This window comes from Oncorhynchus mykiss, chromosome 2 (assembly GCF_057628025.1).
Source record: "Oncorhynchus mykiss isolate SJ-2025 chromosome 2, ASM5762802v1, whole genome shotgun sequence".
In the NCBI taxonomy this organism is placed as follows: domain Eukaryota; kingdom Metazoa; phylum Chordata; class Actinopteri; order Salmoniformes; family Salmonidae; genus Oncorhynchus; species Oncorhynchus mykiss.
In genome coordinates this window covers 6,705,428-6,718,460 of record NC_143023.1, presented here as the reverse complement: position 1 = coordinate 6,718,460, position 13,033 = coordinate 6,705,428, and the positions used below count along the sequence as shown (strand labels likewise).

Sequence of the window (13,033 nt, the reverse complement as noted above, 5' to 3'; positions counted from 1 at the left end):
ACAGGAACAAAACGCTGTGCTCACGTTTGGTTAAGTGAAACAGAGTTTGATCTCAAGAGGTCTGGCTGGTTTGATGAGACTAAAGAAACTAACTGTGCCGGAGAACCATTTAGTAACACGTATGCTGAGGATGTGGTAGAAAGAGAAACGCTCAACACAATGGTCATTTCTAAGGCAACGCAGGCTATTGTTGAAGGCCCACTGACAATGGCTTCCTCCCAAATGGAACCCTATTCTCCCATAGGGCTCTGGTCAAAAGTAGCGCACTACATAGGGATTAGGGTGCCATTTGGGATGTAGCCGTTGTGACAATAACAGCTACAGGCGACAGACTCACCGTTGATGTTTTCTGTGCCGAGGCCATCTGTCACCTTGTTCCTCTGGGTGTTCTTAAACTCCTTCAGAGAAAGGTAGAGCACCTTCCTCACCTCGCGTTCCTCTAACCACGGGATTCCGTCACTGTCGTCCTGAGAAAGGATGGGGGACAGACAGGGTTAGCGATGTCCGCTTATTGTAGCAAACGCCAAGGTCTCAGAGAGGGAAGAACATCATCACTGTTTTCACAACTGGTATCTGTCCCAAACTGGCACCCTATTTCTTATATAGTGCACTACTTATCCCCATAGGCCCTGGTCAAAGGTAGTGCACTATATAGGGAATAGGGCGCCATATTGGGCTGAAACCTTTTTCATTCAGTGAATGGAACTGATGTCTTCTGACAGTGAGATGTGAAAAACTCACACAAACACACACGCACACACACACACTCACACACACACACACACACACACACACACACACACACACACACACACACACACACACACACACACACACACACACACACACACACACACACACACACACACACACACACACACACAAACACACACACACACACACACACACAATCACGCACTCGTGCGTGCAGAGAGAGAGACACACACACACACACACACACACGCACGCACACACACACACGCACACAGACAGACAGACACACACAGCAGCTGGGCCAGGTAAGAGCCAACAATTAGTCATATAATATAATGGTTTCATTTGTTCCTTTCAAAGCAAGTCCTGCAGGCTCTAGTTTTGTCTTATCTTGATTATTGTCCATTCGCGTGGCCCAGTGCTGCTAGTAAAGACGTCGTTAAGCTGCAGCTGGCCCAGAACAGAACGTCTCTACACTGTAATCCGAGGGATAATATCCACACTATGCATCCAGTCTCTCTTGGTTAAGAGTTGAGGAGAGACTGAATGCATCAATTCTTATTTTTTTCTAAGAAACATTAATGTGTTGAAAATGACAAATTGTTTGTATAGTATAACTTACACAACTTACACTGACACACACACGTTTCAGTCCCCAAATCCATAACAAGTTCAAGAAAGCTGTACAGTATTATACAGAGCCAGGATCGCATCCCTTCCATCTCTTATTGCTCAAATAAACAGCAAACCTGGTTTCAAAAACAGATAAAGCAACACCTCCCAACACCTCTCCTCTATTTGACCTAGATATTCTGTGTGTATCTACTGATACTTGACATTATAAATGTATGTAGTTCTGTCGTTGAGCTGTTGTCTGTTAATGTTCTATATTATGTCATGTTTCATGTTCTGTGTTGGACCCCAGGAAGAGGAGCTGCTGCTTTCTCAACAGCTAAATGCTGATCCTAATAAAATACCAAATACCAATACCGGTCGGTCACCTTGAGCTGAGCCTGTCCTACACAGAGTAAGTCCCTTTCAGTTGTTGGGGTTGCGTCCCAAACGTCAGCCTATTCCCTATATAGTGCACTACTTCTTTTTTTTAAACCAAATCTCTTTGGACTTTGGTCAAAAGTAGTGCACTATGTAGGGAATAGGCTACTATTTGGTTGTGTTCGTAGGGAATAGGCTACTATTTGGAACACAACCTTGCTCCACACATCTCCTCCCTTCGGACCTTACATGTGGAAATTACCCAGAGAGCTTTTCAGGAACAAAGCATTGAAGCAATACCCTGGGTGAGATGTATGGCAGGAAGTCGGGCAGCCTCCCTGTGTGTAACTGCAGAGCTGGCTACGTCCAAAATGGCACCCTGTTCCCTATATAGGGCCACTACTGACCCATAAGGCTCTGGTCAAAAGTAGTACACTTAAATGGTAATAGGGTGCCATTTGGGATGTAGTATCCCTCGTCTCACTTCTGGGTGTTTGTTCTATAAATCACAGGCTTTCATCTCTCAGCCTGCATCCCAAACCACACCCAGGGCTCTGGTCAAAAAGTAGTGCACTATGTAGGGAATAGGGTGCCATTTGGGATGCACTGACTCAGACAGACACAGTTTGAAATAGTATTTGTTCAGCTGGAGAGCACCTGGCTGAAATGTCTATGACACATCAAATCAAAGAGACTGGACATAGCAGTTCAACAGGAAAACAAGGAACCAAACTGAACGTGGGGGGGTTTTCTCTCTCAACCAATCAACTTTCATCTAGGTACTGACCAAATGGAACCCAGAACCACATGTACAGTAATGCATGCATCATATAGACTAATGTGTCCTTCAGCAGTGTGTCGGTCTTGAGACTCAAGCCCCTTCACCACAGTAGTAAGTCTGTCTATGCACCAGTCCAGGCCAGCCAGGCTATACTGTATAACATGTACAAAGAGAGAGTCATTACAAACACTGGATATGAAAATGCTGTTGAACTAGAAATCATCTGTTAGAGAGTTAGCCGCAGGGTACCGCGTCAGAGTGGGTTTCCAACAGGCTGAATTGTGTTATTATAGCACACTGCCTGTCGGTGAACGGTAGTGGTCGTATCCCAAATCGCACCCTATTCCCTATATAAGACTGTTGACCAGGGACAACAGAGCTCTCTGGCTGCCATTTGGGACGTAGGCCACAATGTTTGAACAGCATACATTCCTCCCCCAGAAGCTGTTCCTGTGTGGATCTCCCCTCTTCCTGTTCCACATGACCCACATCTCTACACACACACACACACACACACACACACACACACACACACACACACACACACACAGACACACACACACAAACACCGACATGCACGCACACACACACAAACAGACGTACACACAAACACACACACACACCGACATGCACGCACACACACACAAACAGACGTACACACACGCAGTCGCATACACACACACACACGGACAGACGCGGCACACACACACACACACTCACACCAAACATGGATGCACACACTCACAGGGAAAATCCCACATAGCACTGTCTAAAAATTCCTTTCACGTTTACTGTAGCAGGGCTGCTGCAGTGAAGGAGTCACACACACACACACACACACAACCACACACACACACACACACACACACACACACACACACACACACACACACACACACACACACACACACACACACACACACACACACACACAGCTAATAAAAAGCCGAGTGATAATAGCAGCCTACTGAATGTCACAACAGAAATGAGTGGCTTACAGGACCATTACCAGGAGCTTCCTCAGGATTTTCTCTTATAAGAGCGATCAGATAGCATAAAAAACACAATGCAATCTTCACTTGTACAGTCATGGCCAAACGTTTTGAGAATGACACAAATATTCATTTCCACGAAGTTGGCTGCTTCAGTGTCTTTAGATGTTTTTGTCAGATGTTACTATGGATACTGACATATAATTACAAGCATTTCATAAGTGTCAAAGGCTTTTATCATACTAAATGGAGTGTCTCTGATTTACGTACAGAATAATACGAAATGCTTTGAGACCAGGTTGAGATCACATGACTTGATGTCTCACTATTATAAGAGCGCTTTGGGAGAAAACAATGTATAATGTATCCCATTTAGCAGACGCTAAAACACACGTCTACACAGCACTGTACAGTCGTGGCCAAAAGTTTTGAGAATGACACAAATATTAATTTTCACAAAGTCTGCTTCCTCAGTTTGTATGATGGCAATTTGCATATACTCCAGAATGTTATGAAGAGTGATCAGATGAATTGCAATTAATTGCAAAGTCCCTCTTTGCCATGCAGGAGGAGCCTGGTGGTGGGATGGTGAGGAGGCCAGTGGCCTGGTCTCCCGTGGAGAGGAGCCTGGTGGTGGGATGGTGAGGAGGCCAGTGGCCTGGTCTCCCGTGGAGGGGAGCCTGGTGGTGGGATGGTGAGGAGGCCAGTGGCCTGGTCTCCCATGGAGGGGAGCCTGGTGGTGGGATGGTGAGGAGGCCAGTGGCCTGGTCTCCCATGGAGAGGTGTGTGGAGGCCAGTGGCCTGGTCTCCCATGGAGAGGTGTGTGGAGGCCAGTGGCTTGGTCTCCCATGGAGAGGAGCCTGGTGGTGGGATGGTGAGGAGGCCAGTGGCCTGGTCTCCCGTGGAGGGGAGCCTGGTGGTGGGATGGTGAGGAGGCCAGTGGCCTGGTCTCCCATGGAGGGGAGCCTGGTGGTGGGATGGTGAGGAGGCCAGTGGCCTGGTCTCCCGTGGAGAGGAGCCGGGTGGTGGGATGGTGAGGAGGCCAGTGGCCTAGTCTCCCATGGAGAGGAGCCTGGTGGTTGGATGGTGAGGAGGCCAGTGGCCTGGTCTCCCGTGGAGAGGAGCCTGGTGGTGGGATGGTGAGGAGGCCAGTGGCCTGGTCTCCCGTGGAGAGGAGCCTGGTGGTGGGATGGTGAGGAGGCCAGTGGCCTGGTCTCCCGTGGAGAGGAGCCTGGTGGTGGGATGGTGAGGAGGCCAGTGGCCTGGTCTCCCGTGGAGAGGAGCCTGGTGGTGGGATGGTGAGGAGGCCAGTGGCCTGGTCTCCCGTGGAGAGGAGCCTGGTGGTGGGATGGTGAGGAGGCCAGTGGCCTGGTCTCCCGTGGAGAGGAGCCTGGTGGTGGGATGGTGAGGAGGCCAGTGGCCTGGTCTCCCGTGGAGAGGAGCCTGGTGGTGGGATGGTGAGGAGGCCAGTGGCCTGGTCTCCCGTGGAGAGGAGCCGGGTGGTGGGATGGTGAGGAGGCCAGTGGCCTGGTCTCCCATGGAGAGGAGCCTGGTTGTGGGATGGTGAGGAGGCCAGTGGCCTGGTCTCCCGTGGAGAGGAGCCTGGTGGTGGGATGGTGAGGAGGCCAGTGGCCTGGTCTCCCGTGGAGGGGAGCCTGGTGATGGGATGGTGAGGAGGCCAGTGGCCTGGTCTCCCATGGAGGGGAGCCTGGTGGTGGGATGGTGAGGAGGCCAGTGGCCTGGTCTCCCATGAAGAGGAGCCTGGTGGTGGGATGGTGAGGAGGCCAGTGGCCTGGTCTCCCATGGAGAGGAGCCTGGTGGTGGGATGGTGAGGAGGCCAGTGGCCTGGTCTCCCATGGAGAGGTGTGTGGAGGCCAGTGGCCTGGTCTCCCATGGAGAGGTGTGTGGAGGCCAGTGGCTTGGTCTCCCATGGAGAGGAGCCTGGTGGTGGGATGGTGAGGAGGCCAGTGGCCTGGTCTCCCGTGGAGGGGAGCCTGGTGGTGGGATGGTGAGGAGGCCAGTGGCCTGGTCTCCCATGGAGGGGAGCCTGGTGGTGGGATGGTGAGGAGGCCAGTGGCCTGGTCTCCCGTGGAGAGGAGCCGGGTGGTGGGATGGTGAGGAGGCCAGTGGCCTAGTCTCCCATGGAGAGGAGCCTGGTGGTTGGATGGTGAGGAGGCCAGTGGCCTGGTCTCCCGTGGAGAGGAGCCTGGTGGTGGGATGGTGAGGAGGCCAGTGGCCTGGTCTCCCGTGGAGAGGAGCCTGGTGGTGGGATGGTGAGGAGGCCAGTGGCCTGGTCTCCCGTGGAGAGGAGCCTGGTGGTGGGATGGTGAGGAGGCCAGTGGCCTGGTCTCCCGTGGAGAGGAGCCTGGTGGTGGGATGGTGAGGAGGCCAGTGGCCTGGTCTCCCGTGGAGAGGAGCCTGGTGGTGGGATGGTGAGGAGGCCAGTGGCCTGGTCTCCCGTGGAGAGGAGCCGGGTGGTGGGATGGTGAGGAGGCCAGTGGCCTGGTCTCCCATGGAGAGGAGCCTGGTGGTGGGATGGTGAGGAGGCCAGTGGCCTGGTCTCCCGTGGAGAGGAGCCTGGTGGTGGGATGGTGAGGAGGCCAGTGGCCTGGTCTCCCGTGGAGGGGAGCCTGGTGATGGGATGGTGAGGAGGCCAGTGGCCTGGTCTCCCATGGAGGGGAGCCTGGTGGTGGGATGGTGAGGAGGCCAGTGGCCTGGTCTCCCGTGGAGGGGAGCCTGGTGATGGGATGGTGAGGAGGCCAGTGGCCTGGTCTCCCATGGAGGGGAGCCTGGTGGTGGGATGGTGAGGAGGCCAGTGGCCTGGTCTCCCATGGAGAGGAGCCGGGTGGTGGGATGGTGAGGAGGCCAGTGGCCTAGTCTCCCATGGAGAGGAGCCTGGTGGTTGGATGGTGAGGAGGCCAGTGGCCTGGTCTCCCGTGGAGAGGAGCCTGGTGGTGGGATGGTGAGGAGGCCAGTGGCCTGGTCTCCCGTGGAGAGGAGCCTGGTGGTGGGATGGTGAGGAGGCCAGTGGCCTGGTCTCCCGTGGAGAGGAGCCTGGTGGTGGGATGGTGAGGAGGCCAGTGGCCTGGTCTCCCGTGGAGAGGAGCCTGGTGGTGGGATGGTGAGGAGGCCAGTGGCCTGGTCTCCCGTGGAGAGGAGCCTGGTGGTGGGATGGTGAGGAGGCCAGTGGCCTGGTCTCCCGTGGAGAGGAGCCGGGTGGTGGGATGGTGAGGAGGCCAGTGGCCTGGTCTCCCATGGAGAGGAGCCTGGTGGTGGGATGGTGAGGAGGCCAGTGGCCTGGTCTCCCGTGGAGAGGAGCCTGGTGGTGGGATGGTGAGGAGGCCAGTGGCCTGGTCTCCCGTGGAGAGGAGCCTGGTGGTGGGATGGTGAGGAGGCCAGTGGCCTGGTCTCCCGTGGAGAGGAGCCTGGTGGTGGGATGGTGAGGAGGCCAGTGGCCTGGTCTCCCGTGGAGAGGAGCCTGGTGATGGGATGGTGAGGAGGCCAGTGGCCTGGTCTCCCGTGGAGAGGAGCCGGGTGGTGGGATGGTGAGGAGGCCAGTGGCCTGGTCTCCCATGGAGAGGAGCCTGGTGGTGGGATGGTGAGGAGGCCAGTGGCCTGGTCTCCCGTGGAGAGGAGCCTGGTGGTGGGATGGTGAGGAGGCCAGTGGCCTGGTCTCCCGTGGAGGGGAGCCTGGTGATGGGATGGTGAGGAGGCCAGTGGCCTGGTCTCCCATGGAGGGGAGCCTGGTGGTGGGATGGTGAGGAGGCCAGTGGCCTGGTCTCCCATGGAGAGGAGCCTGGTGGTGGGATGGTGAGGAGGCCAGTGGCCTGGTCTCCCATGGAGAGGAGCCTGGTGGTGGGATGGTGAGGAGGCCAGTGGCCTGGTCTCCCATGGAGAGGTGTGTGGAGGCCAGTGGCCTGGTCTCCCATGGAGAGGTGTGTGGAGGCCAGTGGCTTGGTCTCCCATGGAGAGGAGCCTGGTGGTGGGATGGTGAGGAGGCCAGTGGCCTGGTCTCCCGTGGAGGGGAGCCTGGTGGTGGGATGGTGAGGAGGCCAGTGGCCTGGTCTCCCATGGAGGGGAGCCTGGTGGTGGGATGGTGAGGAGGCCAGTGGCCTGGTCTCCCGTGGAGAGGAGCCGGGTGGTGGGATGGTGAGGAGGCCAGTGGCCTAGTCTCCCATGGAGAGGAGCCTGGTGGTTGGATGGTGAGGAGGCCAGTGGCCTGGTCTCCCGTGGAGAGGAGCCTGGTGGTGGGATGGTGAGGAGGCCAGTGGCCTGGTCTCCCGTGGAGGGGAGCCTGGTGGTGGGATGGTGAGGAGGCCAGTGGCCTGGTCTCCCATGGAGAGGAGCCTGGTGGTGGGATGGTGAGGAGGCCAGTGGCCTGGTCTCCCGTGGAGAGGAGTCTGGTGGTGGGATGGTGAGGAGGCCAGTGGCCTGGTCTCCCGTGGAGGGGAGCCTGGTGGTGGGATGGTGAGGAGGCCAGTGGCCTGGTCTCCCATGGAGGGGAGCCTGGTGGTGGGATGGTGAGGAGGACAGTGGCCTGGTCTCCCGTGGAGAGGAGCCTGGTGGTGGGATGGTGAGGAGGCCAGTGGCCTGGTCTCCCATGGAGGGGAGCCTGGTGGTGGGATGGTGAGGAGGCCAGTGGCTTGGTCTCCCGTGGAGAGGAGCCTGGTGGTGGGATGGTGAGGAGGCCAGTGGCCTAGTCCTACATGGAGAGGAGCCTGGTGGTGGGATGGTGAGGAGGCCAGTGGCCTGGTCTCCCGTGGAGAGGAGCCGGGTGGTGGGATGGTGAGGAGGCCAGTGGCCTGGTCTCCCGTGGAGAGGAGCCGGGTGGTGGGATGGTGAGGAGGCCAGTGGCCTAGTCTCCCATGGAGAGGAGCCTGGTGGTGGGATGGTGAGGAGGCCAGTGGCCTGGTCTCCCGTGGAGGGGAGCCTGGTGGTGGGATGGTGAGGAGGCCAGTGTCAGAGGAGTGCACTGAACAGGTTGAATGTAGGGGTGCAGCAGGTCAATAAGGTATGTGGGCGCCAGTCCATTGAGCATTTTCTAGGTGAGCATGAGCAGTCCTGTGTTGAACTGGGATCCAGTGGAGTTTGATGAGGGTGGGGGTGATGGGGTCCTTGTGCAGCTGAATTTTGAATATGTTGAAGTCTGTCCAGTGTTTTGGCGGGGAGTCCGTAGAGAATGGCATTGCAGTAGTCCAGGCGTGAATGAGGGTTTCAGCAGTGGGGTCAACGAGAGAGTAGATGTGTGTTTTAGCGTCTGCTAAATGGTATACATTACACGTTGTTTCTCCCAAAGCACTCTTAGAAGAGTGAGACGTCAAGTCCTGTGATCCTTACATTTCTAGCATTGTGTAGGTTTGTGTTTCTGTCCCAGAGCATCCTTCAGTTCACCCAGGCATGTACACTGAACCACATCAACTCCTTCAGGGAGGACCTAACTAACCCACAGCCTGTTTTATTTATCAACACTTTGCACTTGATCTCATGAAACGCCACACAGCTATAAATAACCATCACCCCTGAATCACCCCTTGAGAAGCCCACTGAAAGTCTACGTTCCAACTGGCACCCTATTCCTTGTGTACTGTATAGACCCAGAGCAAAAGTAGTGCACTATGTAGGGAATAGGGTGCCATTTGGGATACAACCTTGTACAGATTGCTCAGCCGTGGACGATCCAGTACTTTTACGTGTCATGCTTTTCAGGGTTTGACAGATGTGGGATACTGTCTGACATACCAGCTAGTTATCTGGCAGATATCATGGAGGGAAACAGTCCTGCATTTCAGGCTGTTCAACACTCTTCAACACCACTGACTAGACTGAGGCTGCATCGCCAATGGGCCCCTGTTCCTTATTTAGTGCATTACTTTTGACCTGCAGAGCACTAAATAGTAAATAGAGGGTGCCATTTGGGACTCAAGAAGTCACTAGATTGACAGTCCCCCAGAGACTGAAGTCAAAGTGCTAAACGTGCTGCTCAGACCCTCTGTCTCTTTCTCTTTCTCTCTCTCTGTCTCTCTCTTTCTCTCTGTCTCTCTCTCTCTGTCTCTTTCTCCCTCGCTCTCTCTCTGTCTCTCTCTTTCTCCCTCTTCCTCTCTCTGTCTCTTTCTCCCTCGCTCTCTCTCTGTCTCTCTCTCTTTCTCTGTCTCTTTCTCCCTCGCTCTCTCTCTGTCTCTCTCTTTCTCCCTCTTCCTCTCTCTGTCTCTTTCTCCCTCGCTCTCTCTCTCTGTCTCTCTCTCTTTCTCTGTCTCTTTCTCCCTCGCTCTCTCTCTGTCTCTCTCTTTCTCCCTCTTCCTCTCTCTGTCTCTTTCTCCCTCGCTCTCTCTCTGTCTCTCTCTCTTTCTCTGTCTCTTTCTCCCTCGCTCTCTCTCTGTCTCTCTCTCTTTCTCTGTCTCTTTCTCCCTCGCTCTCTCTCTGTCTCTCTCTTTCTCCCTCTTCCTCTCTCTGTCTCTTTCTCCCTCGCTCTCTCTCTGTCTCTCTCTCTTTCTCTGTCTCTTTCTCCCTCGCTCTCTCTCTGTCTCTCTCTTTCTCCCTCTTCCTCTCTCTGTCTCTTTCTCCCTCGCTCTCTCTCTGTCTCTCTCTCTTTCTCTCTCTCTCTGTCTCTCGCTCTCTCTCTCTCTCGCTCTCTCTTTCTCCCTCTCTCTCTCTTTCTCTCCCTCTTTCTCTCTCTCTCTTTCTCCCTCTCTCTCTCTCTTTCTCCCTCTCTTTCTCCATCTTCCTCTCTCTTTCTCCCTCTCTTTTCCTTCCTCCCTATCTCTTTCTCTCTCTCTCTCTTTCTTTTCTCTCCCTCTCTCTTTCTCTCTCTCTCTCTTTCTTTCCCCTCTCTCCCTTTTCTCTCTCTCTCTCTCCCTCTCTCAATTCAATTTAATTCAATTCAATTCAATTCAAGGGGCTTTATTGGCATGGGAAACATGTTAACATTGCCAAAGCAAGTGAGGTAGATAATAAACAAAAGTGAAATAAACAATAAAAATGAACAGTAAACATTACACATACAGAAGTTTCAAAACAATAAAGACATTACAAATGTCATATTATACTCTTTCTCTCTCTCTCTCTCTCTCTCTCTTTCTCTCTCTGTCTCTCTCTCTCTTTCTCTCTCTCTGTGGGTTAGAAGATCTTAATCATCAAATACAGACAGACAGACAGTCCTTCGCCCCTGAGCCGAAGCAGAGACTGGAGTCAAATACAGTCAGACAGACAGACAGACAGCTGGAGTCAGATACAGTCAGTCAGACAGCTGGAGTCAGATACAGTCAGTCAGACAGCTGGAGTCAGATACAGTCAGTCAGACAGCTGGAGTCAGATACAGTCAGTCAGACAGCTGGAGTCAGATACAGTCCTGTTCATCTTTATTTTCTTTAAATGTATTTTCAAGATTTATTTAGACAGATTGTAAATTATATGGGGCTACATTTTACATGTAGCAGACGTTCTTATCCAGAGAGAATTACAGGAGCAATTAGGGTTAAATGCCTTGCTCAAGGGGCACAGACAGAGTGTTAGCTACCACTCAGCCACCACTCTACATTGTAGGTCCTGACTGAAACATGATGAATGGGGAACTGTGAAGACCATGTTGTAAGGACCATAGTGAGTCCAATCCTCGTCTTCCTACTCTCTACTCCAGATTAGGTTTGGGGTCAATTCCTTCCTGTCAATATATGATCCAAATGCAATTCGTGAACTGAAAATGACTAATAATCGTCACAAAATGTGTGAATTTAATGTATTTTAATGTAAATTCCCTTTCCTGGGTTAACGGAGTTGGAATGAAATTGAGCCCCGACCCTGTGCCAGTTTCTTTTGGCTCAGTGTATCTGCACATGTTCCTGTGGCAGCTGAAGAGTTAAGGGTGCTGCTGCTGAGCCAGAATGACAAACCTGGCCTAATTTCACCAGCCTTAACAGAACTGGATCTTTCCAGTCCACACAGTGTGAGGCCACAGCACACACCGCTCAGTCAGAATCCACCGTCACACACAGACACTGTCATGTAGTTTCATGCAGAGACAGATGTGAAAGGATTTTCCCAAATTACACCCTATTCCCTATATAGTGCCATAGGGCTCTGGTCAAATGTAGTGCACTATATATATGGAATTGCAGGGTGCACACCCATGTGAAGGGAAACTAATACAGGCAGGAACTCACTCTCTGCCGTGTGTACAGGACACAAAACCACACTGCAGATTTAGAAGCATTTACATTGTATTCACTACACTGTCCCTCCATATCTGTCAAACAGTTTGCACTTTTGGGACTATTGAACAAAGTCAAGCATTTTTTATTTTATTTTTTATTTCACCTTTATTTAACCAGGTAGGCTAGTTGAGAACACCTTTATTTAACCAGGTAGGCTAGTTGAGAACACCTTTATTTAACCAGGTAGGCTAGTTGAGAACACCTTTATTTAACCAGGTAGGCTAGTTGAGAACACCTTTATTTAACCAGGTAGGCTAGTTGAGAACACCTTTATTTAACCAGGTAGGCCAGTTGAGAACACCTTTATTTAACCAGGTAGGCTAGTTGAGAACACCTTTATTTAACCAGGTAGGCTAGTTGAGAACACCTTTATTTAACCAGGTAGGCTAGTTGAGAACACCTTTATTTAACCAGGTAGACTAGTTGAGAACACCTTTATTTAACCAGGTAGGCTAGTTGAGAACACCTTTATTTAACCAGGTAGACTAGTTGAGAACACCTTTATTTAACCAGGTAGACTAGTTGAGAACACCTTTATTTAACCAGGTAGACTAGTTGAGAACACCTTTATTTAACCAGGTAGACTAGTTGAGAACACCTTTATTTAACCAGGTAGACTAGTTGAGAACACCTTTATTTAACCAGGTAGACTAGTTGAGAACAAGTTCTCATTTGCAACTGCGACCTGGCCAAGATAAAGCAAAGCAATTCGACACATACAACAACACAGAGTTACACATGGAATAAACAGAACATAGTCAATAATACAGTAGAACAAAAGAAAACCAAAAGTCTATATACAGTGAGTGCAAATGAGGTAAGTTACGGAAATATATAGTGGTGGTGAAGTAATTACAATATAGCAATTAAACACTGGAATGGTAGATGTGCAGAAGACGAATGTGCAAGTAGAGATACTGGGGTGCAAAGAAGCAAGATAAATAAATAAATACAGTATTTGGATGAGGAAGATAGATGGGCTGTTTACAGATGGGCTATGTACAGGTGCAGTGATCTGTGAGCTGCTCTGACAGCTGGTGCTTAAAGCTAGTGAAGGAGATATGAGTCTCCAGCTTCAGAGATTTTTGCAGTTAGTTCCAGTCATTGGCAGCAGAGAACTGGAAGGAAAGATGACCAAAGGAGGAATTGGCTTTGGGGGTAACCAGTGAGATATACCTGCTGGAGCGCGTGCTACGAGTGGGTGCTGCTATGGTGACCAGTGAACTGAGATAAGGCGGGGCTTTACCTAGCAGAAACTTGTAAATGACCTGTAGCCAGTGGGTTTGGCGACCCAAGTATATAACCCAAGTATATAATCCAAGTACATAACCCAAGTACATCTTGAT

General features: G+C 52.0%; 1 protein-coding gene across 4 annotated transcripts in view; it reads right to left on the bottom strand.

The window, feature by feature from the left end:
- LOC110520720 (jumonji and AT-rich interaction domain containing 2a) overlaps nt 1-13,033 on the bottom strand; it is a 96,693-nt gene that overhangs the window by 60,691 nt on the left and 22,969 nt on the right. For all 4 annotated transcript variants that reach the window (XR_005034689.2, XR_016483723.1, XM_036935962.2 and 1 more), the window contains exon 2: nt 338-467. Coding sequence is in view for 2 of the 4 variants with exons in the window: in XM_036935962.2 (XP_036791857.2) it covers nt 338-467 (130 nt within the window). In the remaining 2 variants the exon portion in view is untranslated. The remainder of the gene's footprint in view (nt 1-337; nt 468-13,033) is intronic.